Raw genomic sequence first — 23,355 nt, forward strand, 5'->3', positions numbered from 1 at the left:
TAGTTAACTTGGTGATGTTGGCATTCTTTGAGGATCCCGAAGCCTCTCTTCTCGACCTCTCTTTCTCTTCTTCAGCATGAATAACTCAAGTCAATCATAATAATCCTCCTACCTGACTATCTGTCAGTTTCCAATAATTGCCCCGCTGTGCTCATGGTTACTCTAGACACGGTCATTAAGCCAGTCCACTTCGCGATGCAGCTGGCAAACACCGCCAGCGAATGATAGCACCCGCTGCCCTCGTTCTGTGCGAGGTGAAATGAGCGCTGCAACGAGTTGCTGCAAATATTCCTCAATAATCGATGCATGGTCGAGAGGAATGAGTGGGGCGCTATTGATTGCTTGCTTTGTCTGTGAACAAAGAACGGCGCCCGGTCAGTGCACGTCGACAATGACCGTGAAAAACGTCCTTTGAATTTAAACCAGGTGCGCTCCTTCTGCGGAAAGGGTACTTCGTCTCCCTGCCTTTTTTCCTCGCAGCTGAATTTACTATTTATTGCCCATCATGGCTCCCATCTTGTTAGAAGCCGAGTCCCCCAATTCGCACCCCATTGTCGCCCCGGCCAAGGTACCTCCAAACAATTCGAGTAGGACGGCGGTTGACCTCGCTCTCCAGGCACGGCCCCTGCAGCTGCTGCGCCTTGTTGAAGCCCTCAACGCTCCCTCGGTGGTCAAGGATGAACATCCCGATACTCAAATCCAGCGCATGATTCAGTTGGCCTGGATCATCACTATCCGTGCCTTTGCCTCGTCGACAACCTTCTACATTAGCGAGCAGTACCAGCAAGGCCGCTCTTTCGTCGGCGAGACTAGTCCGGTTCATGCCGGATTAGCTGTGCAGATTCATGTCGACCCTCAGGAAACAGTGCGTGATCTATTCGCACAGAAAGTCGGCAGCTTGGGGCAGGTGTCTGGGTCATCGCTGACTGCCAATGGCGATCCTGCTCATTATGGCAATGACGCGGACTACAATGCGACTGTCTCATATCAGAGAATGCCGGCGAAGCGTATGTCCTCGGATCTGAAGCTTTGTGTCGGTCGCTGTCAGGTCTGTTGCTCTCAAGGCATGGCTGTACCAGTAGAGCCTGAGCTCAAGCCCACGAAATATGAGCCTAATGGGCTTCATTTAGAAATATGTTACACACCTGACGACCGGTTACATGCTCGGCTGGACGTGAGCAGGACTTCCATAGGAATGGAATTGGCACTGAGCTTGCTACACAGCTTTAACCAGGCCCTTTCCTCCATCGATGGTTCCCCCGTGCAGTCTATTGGAGGCGTGGAGTTATGTGCATCGTATGATCGAGACCGGATTGCCCAGTTTACCCGCGCAGTTGCACCGGCACAGAACTCACTGTTACACGATTTATGTCTTCAGCATGCGGCAACAGCTCCTGATGCACCGGCAATTCGCTCATGGGATGGCGATCTCACTTACCGAGAACTCAACGATTTGGCATCCCGCCTAGCCCATTGGCTTGCTAGCCATGGGGTGAAGCCTGGAGTCTTTGTGGCGTGCGCCTTTTACAAGTCCACATGGACTATCGTAGCTCGACTGGCCATCCTGATGGCAGGAGGCGCATACATCTGCGTTGATGCAAAAGACCCACCTTCATATCTGCAGTCGGCTTTGGAGCGCACAAATATCAAGATCATTTTGACCTCAGTTGGCTATGCGGAGAATTTTACCGAGTTGGTAGGAACGCAGTTTGAAGTGAGCAAGGAGTCTCTGCAGGCTCTACCTTCTCTCCCAGGAGCTCCCTGTGTTACTGTCCGTCCCACTGATGCCTGCACCGTTCTGTTCACCTCGGGAAGCACGGGCAAGCCCAAAGGTATTATACAGGAACATCGGAGCTATGCGTCCGCGTTGACAGACTACATTCGCGTGTTTGGCATGGGGCCTCATACCCGCATGTTTCAGTTCGACGCCTACGCTTTCGACATCAGCAACAACGACTTCCTGTCCACCCTCATTGCTGGTGGCTGCTGCTGTGTACCCACAACATCGCTTTCGATGGATGCCTTGATGGGCGATTTGGATAATCTTCAGGCGAACATGTTGTTTGTCACACCCTCTGTGGCTATCGATATGGATCCCGCCCTGGTGCCCACTTTGCAGGTGATGTGTATTGGCGGAGAGCCGGTCTCTGACGCAGTACTGGCCAAGTGGCTGCACCATGTCAAAGTATTTAACCAATACGGCATGGGTGAGGTCGCATCGCTCTGCTGCTATAACGGTAATCTCCAGATGGGTCGTGGGGCCGTGGTTGGGCGCCCTGGTAGTGGAGCGATCTGGATCGTCAACCCTGATCTTCCGGACCACCTTATGCCTATCGGTGCCGTGGGTGAAGTCCTAGTGGAAGGCCCACACATCTCTCGTGGATATCTGGATCATGTCTCTGGAAAATCCGAAAACTTTCTCCCCACTCCGCCGGCATGGATGACCCAGTTGCACCCGGAACGCCCGCAACATAAATTCTATCGTTCAGGCGATCTCGGTAGATACAACCACGACGGGACGATCGAGCTGATTGGCCGGAAGGACTCAATGTTGAAGCTGGACGGGGCGAGGGTCGAGGCTGGTCAGGTCGAATACGTTATTCGACAAAACCTTTCCGATGGCGACGCCGCTATTGTGGACGTGCTCGGGGCTGTGGACGGCGTCAGCGATCCCATCCTAGCAGCCTACATCTATTTAGGACACAACCCAATGAATCTCAAACACGGACCTGTAGAGGATATGCAGTTCCGTGCCGTCACAGATCGCCATGCCGTGCATGCACTCAGGGAATCGCTGAGCGTGGCCATCCGCCAGAGTCTACCGATGTACTACATCCCCAGCCTCTACTTACTCGTCGACCGTGTGCCACGCACCAAGTCGAAGAAGACAGATCGTCGCAAGCTGCACATGCTTGGCCAAAAGTACTACATGGCGAATAGGGAAGCTCTGAAGGATGTTATTGTGTGGCCTGATTGGGAGTCGGCGGACTGATGGAATTGATATATTATCGCTCTGTAATTATATGCCGTTTATCCTTTATTTCGGATTGAGCAATCTGTTGTGCCTTGTTGAAATTCTTCTTCTCTTCGGCTACCAACGGCTTTTTGTTCTTCTTCAAAAGGCTTTGCAGCTATGCTGAGTTGTATTTATTGTTATCGGTAACATGGGACATTTTCTGTAAATATCAATTGCCCGTTCATCTTGAGGCATCAGTCTTTCAGGCTCGGCCATTGATCCCCGTCTGGGGATTCGCTCGCAGTTTCAGGCTTTACATTGTTCCCTCCCCTACTACCAGTCCAATGGCCCCACACTCATCCATGGCCATTCCTCTCAGCCAGTGATGGATTTGTTGATGCCTGATTGATGGGTTCCCAGTCGCCAACATTGACGGTCGCGGGTTTTGGAGGGATGTCGAATATCGGTCGTTACAAATTTCAGAAGGCGAAACTTTGTCCATGGTTGACAGAATGTTGCGAGGATTATATGTCGTAATCGCCATGTCAAGTCGATAGTTCTCTTTTGGCCCTGCCCAAGTGTCTTATCATCATTGTGTGTGCTGTGCGTACTTTCTCCGTCCACATATGGGCACCTCACCCCTTGGCTGGCCACGCAGCCGAGTTCGGCGGAATGAAGGCAATGGTATCATAGCGGAAGACTTGCATATCCAGATTATTCCCATCATCTCTGGGTTCATGGCGGACACATGACCCAATGGTGAATCCAACACCCGGATCCACTGGCAACCAATTCCCCGTGAAGCGGGTGCTTCCGTCCGGCATTTCCAACGGAATCAGGCTGTCGTCTTCGTCGGCCACATGTTGATAGTGATGGATCGGCTCGCGAGGTGCGCGAGGGTGTAGCTTCGGCGGAGAGCTGTCTGCAGAGCGAAGATCCAGGGCCTCTCTCTCTGCATCCACTTCCCACCCACTAGAGGAATCATGACTTGTTCCTGGCGAACTACACGGATCAGAGGTAGGCGATGCAGCATATGCGGCGAACCGTGGTTGGTTGCAGGGGTGGTTCATGAAGAGCGCGCGCTCCGTCGCTAGCTGGCAGAGTGGTTGGAAATGGCCTCTCGTGGGGTCTGCATGTTTGAATGGGCCGGCAGAATGAGGATGTACAAGCATCGTGCTATGGACGTTAGCATCCTCGAGTCAGAAACACAAAATATTGTGAGTCTATTACCTCGACTGCCCAGTCTTCTTGCCTTCCTGATAATCGCCCACAAGGCCAGCCTCGTAATATAACTGCGGATACGGTTGGAATTTGCCCGTCGGATCTCCTGTAAGCTCGCTGGCACAATTTAATTGTGCCGCCGTCCATGCGGAATTTACACCCTCTGGTAAAGGAAGAGGAAAGTCATCTGCAATCAACGGGTCCGGCCCGTACTGATCATAGTCTGCAACACCGTAAGGTAGTTCCATCACTTGAGGATGCACGGCCTTCGTGGTATGCCAGCCAGAGATGTATGAGGAACTTCCTTGGCTCATCGCTATTCAGTAGATGGAGGATCAGAAAATGATCATGAACGCATAGTTGAACCAGACGACATGAACTAGAAAGAGAAGATCGAGTCCCTTTAAATCGTGCTGAACAAAATCAAGGACGTTCCCCGCAAAACCGGGGCATCGTGCCTGATTTTTAAACCAAACAATAAAAAAAAATTCATTGCGGAGAACCCCAGCCAGAGCTCATGGGGCGCGCTGCATGATCGGTAAAATTCAACTGGCCCATCACGCAGAGGAGTGGGCAAGGCGCAGGCCACGGGACCTCAAATTTAACCGAAGTTCCCCAGATTCCGGGAGTCGACCGCCAATCGGTCCATTTGTGCTCGTGTCCGCGCCTCGGTTAATTCAGAACCGGTAAGTGGGGAGAGGCGAATCCCGACAGTTTATGCTGGCCGTGCAGGGATCGCTCGAAGCGAATCTTCAATTTATGTCCGAAGACGATGCGGGGAGGAAGAGTGTCCGAAAACAGTATCCATGTACAGTACCAGTATGCTACAGGAACCACAACAAAACTTAATCTAGCCGAGCTCCCAACGCCGAACCGAAGAAACCAAGACATCGTAACCCGCTAATGCAGCATCTATATACAACAACCAAACAGAGCGAGACTTCGTTGCTCATCCATCTCGCTGTAATCGTCATGATAGTCAGGGGCCTGCAGCGCTCGGAAACGTTAGGAGAGATCGACAGGCACAGCGATCATTCAGAAACGGGGCCCAAGCCCGCGGTTTCACCATGGTCACAGCGCGAGACCAGTGCCTTTGCGTGTCCATCGATAGAGGGCCAGAACTGCTTTGCGGCGATGTCGTATCTCGCTCGGATTCACAGGCCGTCCGCGGGCTTGTGCAACGGCGCTTCGCATGACTTGCCGGAAGCTGCGCTGGTACTCTGTATTCAGAGTGACGACGCAAGACTCGGTGGCGCGAATCATCGTTTCGCAGGCGTTCAGGATACCTTCGCCCGCTTCCTTTTGAAGGCGCTCCACGATGAGAAGCAACAGGAAACTGCCTTGCAAGAGCTGGATACCAAAAAAGTATGGCATAAAGCTGATGTCCGGGTCAAATCGTAAGATTTGCTGCACGGAGTCTGCAGCTTCCAGTGCATGGGAGATGGTGGACGCAAAGGCCGGCGACGAAGTCCAAAAATCCTTGTCTTCGATCAGGGAGACTGGATCCCATTTACCCACCAGCAGAATATGGAGAACATGGACCAAGTAGGACGAATAGGCAATAACCGTCTGGGTATGCCAGGAAAAGGCCTGAGATATCTGGGGGTCGGCCGGTTGATCGGATTTGGGCGCATATGCAGTCGATAGCGACGCTTCCGGGTCAGCGGTAGTGGCCGCGGCAAAGGTGGTAAGACTAGCTCTGTAGATTTCAAGCTGCCGCAAGACCTCTGCCACATGAATCTCCCAAGCCTCCTTCCCCTGGAGCCGGAGACCGAGCGTAGGATGGTTACGGGCTTGGTTTAGATCAATCAACTCCCCGGTGATTGTCATGAGCGGCAAGAAGAAGCCAAGGATGGAGTGATCATGGCATATGAAGTTGGGAAACACGCGGCGTTTGTTCTGATCTCCTGAGCGCGGGCACTGGGGTCCATCTTGTCGGGGGCTGTTGCTATGGATATTGCCCGCCTGCCAGGAGCTCTCGTCCAATGGAAGAAGAAGATCCTCGCTTTCCGCATCGAGAAGGGCCAATGGTCGATTGTAGCAGAGCGCAAGGTGCCGATCCATGATGTACAACAGCCACCAGGTTCGACGTCTCTCTTCACGATGCTCTTCGGTAACTACGACGGGATTGAGCGAGCTACCGCCTTGTTCACACACACAGTTCAAGCTTGGACGACTGTGATTGGAGTAGTCGAAGCCGGGACCACCGGGGGAACCAGGCCAGCCGGCCAGAGCGTAACCGAAGGATGGACTTGAGCCATCACTCTGGCTATCAACACTGGGCATCACTTCCATTTCCTGGTTGAGTTTGAGCTCTCGGGCTAGTGTAAATGCAGCATGCCACCTAAACCGAAGTCAGTATGGTAGCGAAAGTCAAAAGATGAAAGATCAACGAACCATCGCATACTGGCGGCCTTTTGTTCACTGGAGGAAATAATGGATGCGACATGGATGTATGTGACTACATCGTCCAGCGAGCCAGCGGGTCCGACCAGACCTTTGTCATCGCCCACTCCTTCAAATGGGTGATGTGCCGAAGCTTCCTGAGCGGCGGTTGCATGGCCGTTCTCACCCGCCGTGGGTGGTTCCTGATCTTTGAACGAGACATGAATCAAGGGTCGTAGCAAGCGAATCGTCAGAGCACAGAGAAATTGGCAAATTTTGCGGCGCTGTAGCGGCGAGATGGACAAGGAAAAGGCTCTGTCGTCTACAGCCGCCACCCACAACATACTCGCCAAGAGCGCTGGGCTGCTGGGACGTGGCCGGTCCGGACTGAGAAAAGAACCTTTTCGCAGGAGGTAGCAATGAATGTGATGGCACACCGGGTGCATGTGGGTCGAAAAGGCACTGGTAAAATATAGCTCCAACAGGTCGCACACCAGTCGACGAGGGAGATTCGATTCTATGAACGGCATCACGGGCTCCAGCACTGGGTATTTCAATGAAGATCTTGCTGGACCTGGAATCTGTCCTCGATTGGAAAGACTCGGCCTTGCCACGGAAGGCATCGGCGCCGGCACCGTTTGGGGACGGTGACCGGCCAGGTCGACTGGGTTCCAAATATCTAGCAACCGGGGGAGAGGTCCATCGCCTCCGCCCGTACCCCCAAGGGCTTCATAGGACTCGGGCGACAGGTGCGCTGCAGACAACCATTCTTCAGTGGCATTGTTCGCCCCTGGGCCTGCTCGGTGCCGCGACCCATCCGCTGCAGAGTGGCGGCGGCCATCGGCGCTCGGCGCGGAGAGGACGCTGGCCTCGTTAGTGGCCGGCGACCGGTGATGGAATGTGGAGGTAGGAGAGCTCTGCTGCAGCGGTGACAAAGCCACCTGCAGGCCATCCTCTCCATTTGTCTCTTTCTCGGGGGCTCGGTCTCTCGTATTCTCCGCCGTGTCCGTGGCTGGCAACTTGGATCGTGCAATACGCCCTCTTTTCCGGCGCTCGCGGGTGAATTGGCAGTGAATTTCACTTCGTAGGCATCGGGAGCAGGGGAAAGCCCGGTCACAACGGACGCGACGGGCGTGGCATGAGTCGCAGGCGATCCGATTGCGGCGCCATCGTCGCTTGCCGTTAGCGAGTTCGTCCGGGCCGGCAGGCGAGGGGGGAATGTCACCCAACTGGGTGTCCATGTTCAGTTCAGCTCATCGGGGAAGGTGGTAAAGAGAGAGTTCTGAGCGCAAAGCATAGGACGGCACTAAGCACAGATGGAAGGAAAAGAAAATGCGGGGGCAGGTTATGTAATGGGGCTAAGACATGCATTTCGGCCTTTTGCGGAGAAGAGTCTCAAGAACGTATTGCTAGCGCAAATAAATTGGATCTAAAAGGGTTGATACTAGCTACACCATTGTCGTCCGGGGTGTTTCAGATTCCCTCTGGAGCACGCGATCTATATTGGAGAGCATATTGACCAAGTCTCTTATACACTCTCATCCATGCAACGCACGCTTGTACCGTTCCAAAGCCTTCTCCCGACTGGTCGCATGCTCAACCATTGGTCGGGGGTATCCATTCTTCTCCGCAACTGCCCCTGCTCCTCGGTCATAGGGAGCATGGATGGCAGTGCCCTGGACATCATGCAGCTCGGGAACCCAGTAGCGGATGTACTCGCCTTCCGGATCAAATCGCTCGCTCTGCCGTAGCGGGTTGAAGATGCGAAAGTAGGGCTGGGGATCTACTCCTGTGCTGCTGCCAAACCCCCACCCGCCGTGGTTAGATGCAAAATCCCCGTCGATCAGGTGCTCCATGAAGTACCGCTCGCCCCGGCGCCAGTCGATAAGCAGGTCTTTGGACAGGAAGGACGAGACGACCATCCGAGTGCGGTTGTGCATCCACGCCGAGTGCCGCAGCTGCCGCATGGCAGCATCTACGATAGGGTAGCCGGTCTTGCCGTCTGCCCAGGCTTGGAACTGGTCCTCATCGTACTCCCAGTCAATGTTGGTGTGTTCCGGCTTGAAGCACTTGTTCATGCTGCAGTCGATGGTCAAGGACGTTTAGACACGAGAGGAAAGAAGATCTTACCAGATAAATGGCCAGTGTACAAGCACATGCTTGTAGAAATCCCGCCAAGCCACCTCACTGATCCAACTGACATAGCCCGAGTCGTACTGATCCAGCCGGTTTTTGTTGTTTCGCTTGGCCATCGTTACAGCCGTGCGGGCACTCAACGCTCCCGAGGCAAAGTACGGGCTGAGGATGGACGTATGCTGACCGGGCAACATGCTCCGCATTGCCTCGTAGTCGTGGGCCTTTTCTTCCAAGAATGCTTCCAGCCGTTGGAGGGCCTCGTGCTCCCCGGCGGGATACATCTTCTCAAATCGTTTCTTCTCCGCGTCGGACAGCTGCTTGTTGCTCGGGGCCGCGGGCACCTTGCAATCGAACAGGTCTGCCAGTTGCGGGCGCGTATCCCGAGGGTTGGACCCGGGCTCCTCCGACACTTCGAGGTAGTCGGGGTTCTCTTTCAAAAAGGCCAGCCAGGAGCGAAACCACGGGGTGTAGACGGCATACTGTCTGCCCTGTTGGCTGCTCAGCAAGCCCGGAGTGACCACACAGGTATCGTGTTTTGGCTCAAAATCAATCCCGTTCTGGGCACATTGCCGTACTAACCGAGCATCCCGTCGGAGTTCATCCACTTCGTACTCGATATTGCCAAAGAGATGTTGGGAGCCCCATTTCTGACAGAGTTTAACAATACGACCCGGAACCTCCCTGCGTTTCTCGACTGTTTCCATGTGTAGGGGAATGTCCAACTCGCCCAGGTCGTGCTGGAGCCGTTTCAAGGTCCGCAGGGTCAGGTCGACGCGTGCGGGACTCGCCAGATGGGCCGTCAGGTCCTCTGGTGAGAGAACGTAGAGGCCGATCAGCGGGATGTGATGATCTTGGGCTTTCTGGGAAGCCGCGTGCAGGGCTCGATTGTCATGAAGACGCAGGTCGCTCTTGAACCAGTGAACCACGGCCTTGCCGGGGGCGATGGCGCGACGATGGTCGGCCGTCTCCCGACAGGCCTTGTTTAGGGTCTCGATGGGCCGTTCAAGGTCTCCATGATTATACGCCTCGCAGCGCTCGTTGCTCATTTCGTGGGGATAGAAGTCGCGCAGGACAATCCCAAAGGCTTCGGTCTCTTTTGCGTTCGGGTGTGGTTGGTGCAGGTCCGGTTTGCTTCGCTTGCTGGCCGACGCGCTGGACGCGTCGGGGGTCTTGCGTTTGGGTGGCATGGTGAACCGTCTGATGGAAGAATGGGACAATTGAGCCAGTGGCCGAAGCAACGACATGGACTGGCATCCTGCCAGGCAGGGCCTGGTTACATGAAGAGGAACGGGAATGTCATCGATCGAAGGGGTGGACAGTGCTTGACGTCAGGGTGGATCGACGACCAGATAAGATCCGATCGATGGAACTCAATCGAGGGACGAATAGTAGGACTGGGCTATCGCAGGGAGCAAAGTCCCGACTATAACTACAGAAGACTTTCAAAGTCCCCAGTCGTTCCAAGCAACGAATACAAGAGCGACGCCGCCCAGGAAATGACCTATCCATTTGCCACGCCATCCACCATAGTCGGCTCCTCCATATCTCCAGACAGTAAATGCGTCCACGTGTGCTGCGACCTGAACAGATATTCAAGGGAGAGAATCGTCAGAACACTATTTTCATGGGATGCGTCAAGAGGGGTACCCCTACAGCTGTCCCAATAATTAACGCCTTTAATCCTTGTTGATTCCGTTGCAAGCCCAGAAGGACATAGGTCAAGCCTAGCGCCAGATCACGACCAGCGTTGGCATAGAGAAATGGTGACGGAGAACTAGACGAGGAGAGTGGCAGACCGAAAAGCTCGTATGCACTCTGTGGCGCGAAGAGTCGGACTGCTCCAAGGCCTAGCATGGCCGTGCCGAGGAACGCCGGTGTTGGCGTAAGAAAGAATACCATGGCACCAGTAGGGTAAAGGATTCACTTCTTTCTGATGGAGAGGCCTTCAAAGGACAGGGGATGCTGCGTTAGATCAATAGAGGACGATGAACACGGATCTTGGGGACTCCTGAAAGTACATGGATGCTTACGTGTTCCGAAAACAGGCTAGTCCAAGTAAGTGAACAAGGCGTATCACGAGTGAATTGTCAAAATGTGACAATGATCGGCTCGATGGTATGTTGTCTAACTATTCTGGACATAGAAAGTAGCGGTGTGTAGCCTAATAGGGTATAAGGTGGGTGCTTCGATGTCAAACCCCTCTGGCCCCCTCTATAAGCGTCTCTCTTCAACCCCGTTCTGTAGATTTCTTTCTCCAGAAAGTGACAGCGGATGAATCTGACAAGAATACGGATGGACACTTGACTTGCAAAACAGTTGGCATCATTCCAGCCTTCTCAGACTCTTCCATAATTCAGACAACCGGGGCGTATGGTCGATCGGCTCTGATCTGGTTCTCAAAAGATTGCGCTCATGAGGATCCTAAAATCGAGGTGAAGACCCTGAACTACCTTACAAGCTATACCAATATACCAGCTCCAAAGGTCGTACATGACTGGGTTGATCATGACGGGCGATACTTCGTCCTTGAAGAACGGATTGACGGTCAATCACTCGAGAAAGCCTGGCCATCATTGTTATAATCACAAAAGAAGGATATTGCCGGTCAAGTCTCTGAAGTTCGGAAGCAACTATGTTCCGTCACGTCAACATCCATCCAGACTATCGGCCAAGGTTCATGTTACCCAAGATTACTATTTTTTGACGGCAAACCACATGGGCCGTTTCAATCCTACGCCGAAATGTGGGACGATCTGTTTCTCACCCTTCAAGAGATTCCATTGTCTCAACAAGTCCTAGAGGGTTTAAAGAAGCGCATGCCTAAACTGAGCCTTATGTCCTCATACATGCAGATCTCAATATAGGCAATATCATGGTCAAAGACGGAAAACTTGCTGATATCCTAAATTGGGAATGTGCTGCCTATTACCTAATATGGTATGCATACATCGCAGCATCTTGAGCATGGACTATGGAGGATATGGGGTGGAAGAAGCTACTACAACAACCCGTGGATCAACATGAAGATGCAAAGGATTTTTGGAAGGAACTGTTAAGTTTGAGAACATATCCGGTTTTGGATGAGAAAGGTCAGGAAGTCTTGAAAAGATTGTCTTCAGAATGATGATGCCAGCCGTGGGGAATCACAATGACCAAATATTTTTTGCAAAAGATACTGTGTCATATATAATAAGGCTTAATAACTGTAACCAACACATGGTTTGGAAAGCATGTTGCAGCCTTGTGTCAAACTCCTCAACAGTGTTAGTTTTGTACTCATCCTGCCTTCAGATTCCGGGGGAGCATAGTGTCAGTACAGGGATTAGCGGCTCGCGGATTCGATTTAGGGGCTCGTCGACTGATCTGCGCGCTGTTGCAGGATTTGTTTTCTAAAGGGTTGACGAGAGTCTCTTTTTCTCTTCTCAAGAGACGGCGATGGTTTACTAATCCCACTGCGCTAGTTGACTACTCGCCTTCAATATTTTGTATTCCTTAACTTGAAGCTGAACGTGCTGCTTTTCCTAATATAGCCTAGCTTACCTCCATAACGAATGGGGCCCCACAAGCAGACTTTTCCCTACAGGACTCATCGGGGTGGTCAACATAGTATGGATCATTCTCGCGACAGTTGCTATGTGGGAGACAAATATCAAAATCCATGATCACTGGTCACCGAGGAACTGTCCTGAAGCGTTCAGGGACGCGTCGCACGGCCTGAGGATCATTATCCTTGTACAGTGGATGTTGGCTTTGCCTTCAGTATGATTCTCTCCTGGCCTTCTCATCAATCACTACCAACACAGAAGGAAATAATCATACTCACCACCGCAAAATAACAATAACAATCATAATCATCAGCATTATCTTAATACTAAGAATAGATCTCTAGGTAACGACTGACGGTACCTGCCGAGGATTTGGCCCCCACACGCCCGTCCGTGCTGCGACCTCCCACTGTGTTGGTTTCTTGCCCTGTCTTTCTCATCTTCCTCCACAATTCTGCCTCTCCTCAGGCAGCATGTCGTCCAGCATCCCCGGTTACGCCGTGCGCCGCAATAACACTTGCGGCGCCGGTGAGCAATCCTGCGCCAACACATGGGGCAGCATGCACTCCTGCTGCCCAGACGGTTCCTTCTGCTTTGATTCCAACACCGGCATCGCCAACATGATCTGCTGCCCCAGTGGTCTCAACTGCACCAGTGTTCTGCAGAGCAATCCATCCTGTGCCCAACCTATTTGGGATCTCTATAGTTATGACGGCTTGTTTTGTTGCGAGCAGGAGAACTACGGATTTTACGTCGAGAATACCGTCTGGGTCGGCTGCGCCAGTCAAAGTTATGCCGGCACTGACGATCAGTTGTTAAGCATTGTCCAGAGTGGTGAGTGTCATACCAAACACAGATAAGAAGCCCTAAACAAGGTGCTGATGGGAGTTCTTTTTAGGAACATCAACGACCACTACAACATCGACAACCACTGCAATATCAACAACGTCATCGACAACGACATCGGCATCCGTCGCCACTGACCAGCCGTCCCATGCCAAAGCCGCGGTCACCGGGAGTGTCGCTTCAGATAATTCGTCGCATACCCCAACCGGGGCCATCGCAGGGGGTGTGGTCGGGGGAGTGCTCGGTATCGCTCTGATGGTCGCCCTCATCTTCTTTCTCGCCCGACGGCGTTCCAAACGGCCCCAGAAAGAACTGCCATCGCAAGTGCGGGAGCTTCCCACGCCGTTTTCGAACAATACTGAGCTACCTGCGACGCCATCTGGTGGACAAGGCAACTTGTACTCGAGCGAAAAGGGACCTGGCAGTCTGCCGCCGATACCATCCAACGCCAGTAGCCGTCCTGGCTTCGCGCCATCCACCGCCAGCAGTCATCCCCGCTTCGAACGTCACGAGCTACCGGCGAACTACTGATCTATTCTGCATCTTATGATTCCCCCTTCTTGTATATAGTTTTGCATGGTTGGATTTCTGCTCTTTTCACCTTGCCCTTGTTGGAGCAACTGTTTTTTTTTAGTACAGCAATTCAATTCTCAGCGAGGAATATTCCTTGTGACTAGTTAGTCCTCGAAACTGAAGTGTCTGTTGAGGAATATATATACTAATTACCTCTACATCCACCATGTTCCCCAACCGATTGGAATGTGGGGAGAGTGGAGAAGAATGCTCGATCATTTAATTAAAAATACATGTTGTAGGTAGGTATAGATCTGGCAAGAGGTATGTATATGGATGTAATAGTGATCAGTAATTCCATTCGTTCGTTCTCACCTTTCCCTTCAATAGAGAGGCATTATTTAATTCCTACCAATCACGGAACTAATCTAATCAATCATCCGCTCTCTTTCTGCCCCCGAGGCGGCGCTCCATCCAGACCTTCTTTCCTCTGACACCTCGTTCTTTGTCTTCGTCTCGTTTTCTTGTTGTTCTTCTTCCTCTCCCTCTCACCCCTGGGTCTATCATCCTGGCATCCACCACCACCTCCTCAGCGGCCGGGGTCACAGCCACCGCGCGCGCCAACCCGCAGGGCGTGCTGGATGGCGGCAACCCGGCTCACTATGACCCGAAAAACCCCCTCCTGGTGTTCATCATCCAGATGGGCATCATCATCATTCTCTGTCGCTTGATCCACTGGCCGCTGTCGAAGATTCGCCAGCCGCGAGTCATTGCCGAGGTCATCGCTGGAATCGTCCTGGGGCCGTCCGTGATGGGTCGCATCCCCGGCTTCACGGACACCATTTTCCCTTCCGAAAGCACCCCAGCCCTGAGCGTGGTGGCGAACCTGGGCCTCGTGCTGTTCTTGTTCCAAGTCGGTCTGGAGACCGACTTGCGTTTTCTAATGAGCAACTGGCGCGTGGCTTTCGGGGTCTCCGCAGCGGGCATGGTCCTGCCGTTCGGGCTCGGATGCGCCATCTCCTACGGACTCTACAATGCATTCCGGAATGAACCCGGCACCGTGCCCATCCAGTTTGGCACCTATCTACTGTTCATCGGTATTGCCATGGCCATCACCGCTTTCCCTGTGCTGTGTCGTATCTTGACGGAGCTGAAGCTGCTCGACACCCGCGTCGGAGTGATTGTCTTGTCCGCCGGAGTGGGCAATGACGTGGTGGGCTGGATCCTGCTTGCCTTGTGCGTCGCTCTGGTCAATGCCGGTAGCGGCATCACCGCGCTGTATGTGCTGCTTGTCGCCGTTGGCTACATGCTCCTCTTGATCTTCGGTTTCCAGCCTCTGTTTTATCGCTTCCTCGAACGGACGGGCAGTTTGCAGAAAGGACCCAGCCAGTCCGTCGTGACCCTAACCCTCTTAATCACACTTGTGTCGGCCTTTTTCACTCAGGCCATTGGCATCCATGCGATTTTCGGCGGCTTCGTCATCGGCCTCATGTGCCCACATAAAGGAGGCTTTGCCATCAAACTGACAGAAAAGATCGAAGATCTGGTGGCCGCCTTGTTCCTTCCCCTGTATTTCACCCTGTCAGGTCTCAGCACCAATCTGGGGTTACTCGATTCCGGGACCGTCTGGGGCTACGTTATTGGGGTGATCGCCATTGCTTTCACGGCCAAGGTCGTTGGTGGCACGCTGGCATCCCGGTATAGTGGGCTACTCTGGCGGGAGAGCTTCTCGGTCGGTGTGTTGATGAGCTGCAAAGGTCTGGTGGAGCTGATTGTCTTGGTACGCAACCATTCTTGATTTTTCCCCTAATGTTCAAGCTAATACCAACTCTATAGAATATTGGTCTGCAAGCAAAGATCCTCAGCACACGCACCTTTACCATATTTGTGGTGATGGCCCTGATCACAACCTTCATAACCACTCCCCTGACCACCGTGCTCTACCCGACATGGTATCAAGTCAAGGCCGAGCGATGGAGACGTGGGGAGATCGACTGGGATGGCAACACTATTCCAAATGGTAGCCGCTCAGATAGTGTTTCTGTTGCCAAAGACCAGCTGAGATCAGTTCCCGTTCGGAAGTTATTGGTGTACCTTCGGTTGGATGGCCTCTCAGGCATCTGCACTCTAGCAGCTCTCCTCAGTCCCAATACTGGAGCTGCACGGTCATCACCACGAGTGCATCCGACGAAAGCGCTGCAAGTGACTGACCAGGCGGTCGAGGATGCCAATACCCCATCCGAAGAGAACGAAGAGGGAACTCTTCGCGTGCAAGGCGTGCGACTGATGGAACTAACAGATCGTGACTCCAGTGTCATGAAAGTGGCTGCGGCCGGCGAGCATGCCCTGTGGGACCCCGTCATCAATACCTTCCGCGCTTTTGGCGAGTGGCATGACTTGTCACTCAGAGCTGGTGTATCAGTTGTCCCAGAGCATTCATACGCGGAGACGTTCATTGGCATGGCAAATCAAAATATCGGGGATTTTCTTCTTCTGCCTTGGAGCGAGACGGGCACATTGGCAGATCCCCAGAACGGCCTGGAAGTTGACGCGGCGGGCCGTTTTGCGAATGGCCCTTACACACGCTTTGTCTCTGACGTTTTGGAGCGGGTGCCCAACCATGTTGGCATCCTTATTGAGCGGAGTCCCGAGGCCCGCGCAGGAACCGCCAAACGCTCGACGAGCGCAATGAGCATTCAGAAGTCCGCCTGGTCTCGACCTGCCCTCGATAACCAGTTCCACCACATCGTTCTTCCATTCTTCGGTGGCCGGGACGATCGATTCGCCCTCCGCTTTGTCCTACAATTGAGCCAGCACGATCAGGTGACAGCAACCATCATTCAATTCCCGGCGTCGAGTGCAGCATTAGGATCCACTGCAGACCATAAAACCGACCTCGTCCTTGTCGAGACCCTGCGTGACTCTCTTCCAGAAGAAATGAACGAACGCGTCGTGTTCCAGCGCTCGACTACGTCGGGCACAATTAGTGATACGGCTGCAGTGGCTCTTGCAGCGGTCCGAACGGAGCTAGGTCAGGCTTCCCGCAAGGCCAATAACATTGTCGTAGTTGGACGGCATTGTAATGCAGTCGAGACGATCGGGGAGTCTTCTTTGGTTGATGGTGGTATCGGCCATGACACTCGTCGGGCGTTGGGACAGGTCGCCACCACCATGGTGCAACCCGACAGCCAGATTAAGGGTAGCGTTTTGGTGCTTCAAGCAGGGGCTGATTCTACATTTCCTAATCAGGACCAGTGATAACAGGGGCTAGTTGGGTGATTGAGCAGTGGTTTTTCTTATGGTTTGTTGGTATTTGGTCATCATGACTGTCTCCCACACGTAGATGCCCGATATGATCGATTTTTGAATGCAGAATCCCACCAGTTGGATACAGAGGTGGAGAATATGTGAATGCGAACGGAAGTGCGAACGGAAGTGCTCCACCGACTGAGTCAGTGATCAACGAGTTGGCCGCAGAGCTGGAGGTCGACGTCGCGGAGGGCGCATTTCTCTAGGAAGGGCGAAGGGAGGCAACAGACAGGCAGCAAGGGGAATCAGCGAGCAGTAGCCAGCACGTGCCCGACCCTAGGAGCTTGATGTTGGACACACGAAGTGAAGAGCTTGACAGCTCATTGGGCCAAGATGGTGAATCTGCATTCACAACATGGCGTCAGTTATTCCTTCCTTTTCCGGACGCGGGACAGGGGTCGACTATGACGTGCATCTACTGCAGGTGTTATTGTTTGGTCGTAACAAGAATCACTGGGTCTTCCCCCCTTGGGCATTCCAGGGACCGCACATTCCAGCTGGGACCACAGTCCCCATCAACCGCCCTTAAGGACCGTCGCTCAATTGGACTTCTCCCATCTTCAATCACTCGCTTTTCTCTCACTATGGACGACCGAGACCTCCCGCCCGAGTATTTGGGTCGCTACAGCGGTGCCACTTCTCGCATCCCGGAGCTCGCACCCACCGATGTCCCCAAAACACCCATTGCACCCATTGCACCCGCCCCTGCGTCCCCCGCAGGGGGACCACAGAAGGACCTGCTCACAACGACACCATGGTATGACCCTCGGGGCTGGTCACTTCGCAAGAAATTAGTGGTTGGTGCGCTCGTCGTCGTGGTCATCATCGTTACAATCGTGGGTGCCGTGGAGGGCGTGCGGGCAAATCGATATCCCGACTACACTCCCTTGAACTACAAGTTGGTGGACACGTACCAAGGGACATCATTCTTTGACAACTTTGAATATTTCTCAGACCAAGACCCGACCAATGGGTTTGTGGTGTAAGTGATGAATCTTTGCATGTCGCTCCTGGCTGCTGACCCAACTAGATATGTCAATGAAGAGGCCGCCCAGAATCTCAACCTTACATTCGCTACGGATACATCCGCAGTACTCCGAGTTGACTCCTCGACCCCGAATGCGCCGGCTGGCCGCAACTCGGTGCGGATCGAGTCCAAATCCACTTACGATACGGGGCTTTTTATTTTTGATATTCTCCATTCCCCATATGGTTGTGGCACATGGCCCGCCCTGTGGCTAACCGACGGTTCCAACTGGCCTGAGAATGGGGAGATCGATGTGGTTGAATCCACCAACGTGGGCACGGAAGGCAACGAGGTCACCCTGCACACGACAGCAGGATGTTCTATGAATGTCAAGCGCAAGGAAACCGGTTCAGCCCGGTATAAAACGTGCGACAATAGTACCAATAGCAACTCTGGCTGTGGTGTGCAAGGCGATCCATCTACATATGGCCAAGCACTGAATGACCAGGGCGGCGGAGTAAGGATTCCCTGGCTCGGATCTCTTGGATGATGATATTAACCAGCCTGTGTATAGGTTTATGCGCTCGAGCTTCGTGATGCTGGCATCCGTGCGTGGTTCTTTCCGCGAGACTCCATTCCAGCCGATATCACCACCTCGACCGGAGTGCCTGACCCATCCACCTGGGGTACCGCCCTGGCCGACTTTCCCAGCACGGAATGCAATATCGCATCGCACTTCCGCAATCAGAGTATTATTGCCAACATTGATCTCTGTGGGGAGCTGGCGGGTCAACCCCGGCTCTATGAACAGATGTATAGCTGCCCAGGCACCTGCTCCGACTTCGTGGCCAATAACCCGGCTAGCTTTGAGAATGCGTATTGGGAGTTTAAAAGCTTCAAAGTCTACCAGGCAATCTAAATGCCTCTTGATGTCACCGTTTCTTCTTCTCCTGCTATTATCTTGTTTACGATTGGCTGGGCAGCGTTTGTTTTTTCCCGGCGTCAGGAGCATGTTTTGTGCGTGGTGTTTGGAAGTCTTGGGGGTTGAACACTCCCGTGGTAATAATGAGGATCCGAGCTTGATCTTTGGCTGGGTCTGTAATCAGGGAAGGCAGGTCCTATGAGGCTGCCAAACGTCATGTCTCCCAATCCTCACGGAGCCTACGTCGTCCCAGGTAGACCAGGCAGTAGTAAGGCTCTTCATTATTTCTCGAAAACGATCGCCAAGACGCACTATTTTTTTATTACGAATAGATCAAGGAGGACGCCCGTGAGTATTCTACGACGGAAGATAGCCTATTGCCGACGAGTCAGACTAGATGAAACTGGCGAATACCAATGACAATTCCGTGAGCGTCTTGCTTGGGACTGGATTAGGAACCTTCCAGGCGCAGGCCACATTCGACACAGGGTCTGGGTGCGGTCCGTATGGAGTTGCAGTGGGCGACTTCAACGGAGAAGGCCACATTCTGCGTTGATTTGCCTCATGTTTGTTATGCTTTCCGAGATGCAATATCAGCCAATAGCGATAGGCACATAATAAGAATAGAATTAGTTGACATGCCACTATAGCCCTTAGATGCGACATAGTATGATTCTAAGACTAATCGCTGGCCCCTAAAACTCAGATGCCAGCGAGGCCTTTTATATACAGGCATTTACCCCGCTCTTCCACGACATCATGCGTGCGATCAGTGCGCGGTAGTGAGGCAGCAATAGCCTTAAGGATTAGGCATACTATCGTAGCATAACGGTATGGTATAGCTACCTCACACTTTAGGGCTCGGTATAGACAATAAACTTGATTTAATAATAATAATAATAATAAAACCGCGTGGCCGTTCCTAGAGGAGCCATAATGGTTTCTGGGAGCCCATGCAGAGACTCTAGGAACGCCGAGGTGGATCCCTAGAACCGTACAGCTCCTATGAGCTGGTCTAGTTGCTCCTGGGAGCCCGTCCCAACCCTCTAGGAACGCCACCATGGTTGCTTGCTTGCTTGATTGATTGATTGATTCAAAGTCTGTCCCAGCCGCCCAATAGGCAGGCATGCAGTGTACAACTATAAATACAGGTGCCCCGCCCCTCACATTCAGAATTAAGCTACTCCTCCCAGAACTGCTTCCTCATCCTGCTCCGGACAGTTTGATGGCGCAGGGGAAGGGCCAGAAGTGTGGCTGGAAGCTACGGAAGGACAGGACTAGAGATCAATAAACGAATGTGTTGTTGTATCAACTAGACTAGATCTCGGGGAGAAGAGCACTCTGGGACACCTGAGGAGCCAGGGCATCAGCCTCATCAGGTATCGACATTTGAACCGCCAAACCCCCAGTCCGATCATCACACCACCTGAACGAGAGCTCGGATTTCAAGTCTTTCGACTACTAAGGCCCTTATCTCTTAAGAAGAGATCGTGACACTGGCACTGCCAGCACCGCTCCATGCCTCCACCGCCACGACCTGATAATTGAAGTCGCTGTTGCCGAACCCATTCTGCGCCCAGAAGTCGAAATGGTTCGCGACAGTCACCGTTCCAGATGTACGCGTGCTCTCTCGGACGGAGAAGTACTGCGTGAACGTGCTTGTTCCCGTGATTGATGGCTCGTTGGTCCGAGTGTCGGTGCAGACTTGGTAGGTGCTTCCATCAGAGGACACGGTACCAAGGCTTGTGGCCGAGCTGCAAGGGTTGTACTCGCCGTAGTCCTCGACGATGTAGTATTCAGCCTGAGGTGAGTTGACCCAGCCGTACACAGCGAGGTAGGAGTCAGAGCCAGAGGCACTATAGTCGGCAGAATAGGTTATAGAGCTAATAAACGTTAGATCCTAGACTTACGTTAAAGGATATAGTCACCCACCTAGAGGAACCAGTGCTCCAACCCAAACCAACGACGAAATCGGAGCTGACTCCATCCTCCCAGTACATGGAATATGTTCCGGCACTCTCGTCGTAGGTGAAGGTACCAAGGTCGCTGTTGTAGTTCTGGACGTAGTCAATACTACCACTTCGCGGCACTAGAACAGGTTCGGTGGCAGGGGCCGCGAGTGCCGTGGCCAAGAGGCCTGAGAAAACTATAGTGACCTTCATGATGATTGAAGAGAATTGAAGAGAATTGAAGAGAATTGAATGCTGATGAATGGATGTGTGTAGCTAGAAGAGAAGCCGCGAGCCCGTCTCTTATATTCTGCGAAAATGACCATTTATCCTTTTTCCCTGCACTATGAAGCGGTTCGGATATGTGCATTTTGCCGCGTGACATTTAGTGGTTGAACGATTGGAGCTTGTTTTGAGCCTGTTTTGAGCCTGTTTCCAGGGACAGCTCTATACTCCTAGGTTTCCGATGCAGCTACTGGTCTCAGAACTGCAGTTGGCTAAAAAGACTGCAGTTGGCTAAAAGGACTGCAGCTGGCTAAAGGTCTACAGTTGCCTAAAAGGACTGTAGTTGGCTGGCAGTTGGGTAAAAGTGTGTGGGTTGGGAAATGGGGATTCTTCACGGGGTTCCCCACAGAATTTTGCCGGCTTAGAAGGCATGATCGCCGGCTAGCAGTTAGAGAATTGCCAGGATCCCCGCGGGGTGACCCTAGAGGTAGGGTGGATCTAGACGATAGTTCAACCACAGGAAGTCGGGGCGTGGGGTGCAGCAGTGTTCAAGACTGATCGCTAGCTTTCTAAGTCTCGGAGCCCAGCATGAAATATGTAACAGTGCGTGGTTCACATGATTCGGTTATAATGTTTTGATGACGGTCGTGGCTCAGGGGGAGTCAGGGACCGGCATGGCAAAGACCTGGAATCGGGGATCACTAGGAAGAGCAGAAGAAGAAGCGGAGAGAGATGATGATGGTATTCCTAGATTCCCAGAAGGGAAGGTCTATCTACAACGGCGGTGGGCGCTGACACCTCAGGCACCAACTCACCTTCATCAGATACGCTACACGCAATTACTACGCTGAAGTCTGTCGGCCTAGCGTCTGCGGGCCATTGACGTAGTTAGAGCAAGGCGTAATGGCGTCCTTGAAGCCGGTGCGGAACGCCCCATCTGTGCCTCCTAGCAGACGCTCCATCCTGGAGACTAGCGGCGTGGGATAGTTCAACCCCGCTTGGACTGGAGTCTACAGAAGCGTCAGTGCAGCGAGACAGGCGTAAAATTGGGTCGATTTCCCGGAACTCATCTTTAGTTGTGAAAAAGTTGAAAGTGGAATTATCAAGAGTGGGCGGATGCTTAGTATCTTTTTATACATTTCTCTGGAACATTGAACCCTCAACCTCTTTTAGACAATCAGCCATCCTTCACTTTTCGTAGGAGTCATGGCAGGCACATAGGTGTTCCGCAGCATCGTCAGTGCTGGCTGACCGGCTGACGACACGAAAAAGAGGATTGTAAAATTGATGATCCCACCGGACATAATACAAATGGCAAAACGCTACCGGGTGTAATGGACCTAACAAACACAAGTATCACCACCGCATAGACTCCCTTGTAAAAGAAAGTCCTCTAGCACGTCTACCTAGGAGGTGCATAAGATCGGCAAGGCTGAAACCAAGCGGAGAGTGAGGTCTTCGGCTAATCCTACCCGTTGCGCTAGAGGGAAACACCACTATGAGTTCATTGGTGGGTAGCACGGCTTATTACTGTGCTAATTACTAGAGTGCTGGCGATCCTGTAACCTCAAGGTGTCGATCGGGCCATTAAGATATATAGCGAACCAAAATTCTAGGAAGAAAGTTTGGGCTAAATTAGCATGTCTATCTAGGAGATACATAAGATCGGCAAGGCTGAAACTAAGCGGAGAGTGAGGTCTTCGGCTAATCCTAGCCATTGCGCTAGCGAGGGAAACGCCACTATGAGTTCATTGGTTGGTAGCACGGCTTATTACTGTGCTAGTTACTAGAGTCCTGGCGATCCATAACCAGAAAGTGTTGATCCGGTTATTGAGACATACAGGGAACAAAATTTTTTGGAAGAAAGTGACTGAGTTTACTTCCTTTGCCAGCACTTGGAGAGGATCACCATTAACCACGAACATAGCCTCTGCCAGGACTGTGTCTCGCAGGTGACATGTCTCATATAAACCTGGCTGCTTCTATTTTTGAAACTCCCTGGAGCTAACGTTTTTTCGAGTCTCTTTCTACCAGCAGACTTCACATAAACTGGAATTTATGGCGTCCCCCGTTCCTCCATCTCTGAGGGACCTTTGTTCGTCTATTTCATCCAATGTCGCTATTGTGGAGAGGTATCTCTAGGAATCTGGGCGAGAAAATTTGACCTTTGAAGCTGGCAGAGATCAAGAGCTGCCTGGCGGCCCTGAATTTGAGTATATACAAGATGCACGTGAAAGTATTATGAGAGAAGCAAAGTGTCTGCATAATCTGATGGTAGGGCCGAGTTGGATGGGGACTATTCAGCCGCTTGTGGTATCTTCCCTCTCTTTCCTGAATATAATAGGTGGCCTAGTGCTGATGTGGTTATGGCGCATTCTCAG

General features: G+C 52.5%; 10 protein-coding genes across 10 annotated transcripts; 4 read left to right on the forward strand and 6 right to left on the reverse strand.

Moving 5' to 3' along the window:
- Positions 1-505: 505 nt before the first annotated feature.
- N7474_006082 (non-ribosomal peptide synthetase) lies at positions 506-2,992 on the forward strand (the record flags this gene model as incomplete). Its single annotated transcript, XM_057197497.1, has 1 exon — positions 506-2,992. One exon carries the CDS (start codon positions 506-508, stop codon positions 2,990-2,992), a length of 2,487 nt encoding a protein of 828 aa, XP_057054893.1.
- A 599-nt stretch (positions 2,993-3,591) lies between these two features.
- N7474_006083 (uncharacterized protein) lies at positions 3,592-4,491 on the reverse strand (the record flags this gene model as incomplete). Its single annotated transcript, XM_057197498.1, has 2 exons — positions 3,592-4,132; positions 4,187-4,491. The coding sequence occupies 2 exons, from the start codon at positions 4,489-4,491 to the stop codon at positions 3,592-3,594; spliced, it is 846 nt and encodes a 281-aa protein (XP_057054894.1).
- A 757-nt stretch (positions 4,492-5,248) lies between these two features.
- N7474_006084 (fungal specific transcription factor domain-containing protein) lies at positions 5,249-6,472 on the reverse strand (the record flags this gene model as incomplete). The annotated part of the gene is made up of 1 exon (XM_057197499.1): positions 5,249-6,472. One exon carries the CDS (start codon positions 6,470-6,472, stop codon positions 5,249-5,251), a length of 1,224 nt encoding a protein of 407 aa, XP_057054895.1.
- A 26-nt stretch (positions 6,473-6,498) lies between these two features.
- Positions 6,499-7,803, reverse strand: N7474_006085 (Zn(II)2Cys6 transcription factor domain-containing protein; the record flags this gene model as incomplete). Its single annotated transcript, XM_057197500.1, has 1 exon — positions 6,499-7,803. The coding sequence occupies one exon, from the start codon at positions 7,801-7,803 to the stop codon at positions 6,499-6,501; it is 1,305 nt and encodes a 434-aa protein (XP_057054896.1).
- Positions 7,804-8,100: 297 nt separating this feature from the next.
- N7474_006086 (uncharacterized protein) lies at positions 8,101-8,640 on the reverse strand (the record flags this gene model as incomplete). The annotated part of the gene is made up of 1 exon (XM_057197501.1): positions 8,101-8,640. One exon carries the CDS (start codon positions 8,638-8,640, stop codon positions 8,101-8,103), a length of 540 nt encoding a protein of 179 aa, XP_057054897.1.
- Positions 8,641-8,688: 48 nt separating this feature from the next.
- N7474_006087 (uncharacterized protein) lies at positions 8,689-9,885 on the reverse strand (the record flags this gene model as incomplete). Its single annotated transcript, XM_057197502.1, has 1 exon — positions 8,689-9,885. One exon carries the CDS (start codon positions 9,883-9,885, stop codon positions 8,689-8,691), a length of 1,197 nt encoding a protein of 398 aa, XP_057054898.1.
- A 2,831-nt stretch (positions 9,886-12,716) lies between these two features.
- N7474_006088 (uncharacterized protein) lies at positions 12,717-13,620 on the forward strand (the record flags this gene model as incomplete). Its single annotated transcript, XM_057197503.1, has 2 exons — positions 12,717-13,077; positions 13,142-13,620. 2 exons carry the CDS (start codon positions 12,717-12,719, stop codon positions 13,618-13,620), a joined length of 840 nt encoding a protein of 279 aa, XP_057054899.1.
- Positions 13,621-14,080: 460 nt separating this feature from the next.
- N7474_006089 (Kha1p) lies at positions 14,081-16,860 on the forward strand (the record flags this gene model as incomplete). Its single annotated transcript, XM_057197504.1, has 2 exons — positions 14,081-15,382; positions 15,439-16,860. Coding segments are annotated over 2 exons (2,724 nt in total), but the record flags the coding sequence as incomplete, so codon positions are not given.
- A 635-nt stretch (positions 16,861-17,495) lies between these two features.
- Positions 17,496-18,797, forward strand: N7474_006090 (glycoside hydrolase family 16 protein; the record flags this gene model as incomplete). The annotated part of the gene is made up of 3 exons (XM_057197505.1): positions 17,496-17,893; positions 17,942-18,395; positions 18,453-18,797. 3 exons carry the CDS (start codon positions 17,496-17,498, stop codon positions 18,795-18,797), a joined length of 1,197 nt encoding a protein of 398 aa, XP_057054901.1.
- Positions 18,798-20,277: 1,480 nt separating this feature from the next.
- On the reverse strand, positions 20,278-20,962 carry N7474_006091 (glycoside hydrolase family 11 protein; the record flags this gene model as incomplete). The annotated part of the gene is made up of 2 exons (XM_057197506.1): positions 20,278-20,683; positions 20,733-20,962. 2 exons carry the CDS (start codon positions 20,960-20,962, stop codon positions 20,278-20,280), a joined length of 636 nt encoding a protein of 211 aa, XP_057054902.1.
- Positions 20,963-23,355: the final 2,393 nt, after the last annotated feature.

This window comes from Penicillium riverlandense (assembly GCF_028828495.1).
Source record: "Penicillium riverlandense strain IBT 135883 chromosome Unknown utg000003l_segment0_segment0, whole genome shotgun sequence".
NCBI classification, from domain to species: Eukaryota; Fungi; Ascomycota; class Eurotiomycetes; order Eurotiales; family Aspergillaceae; genus Penicillium; species Penicillium riverlandense.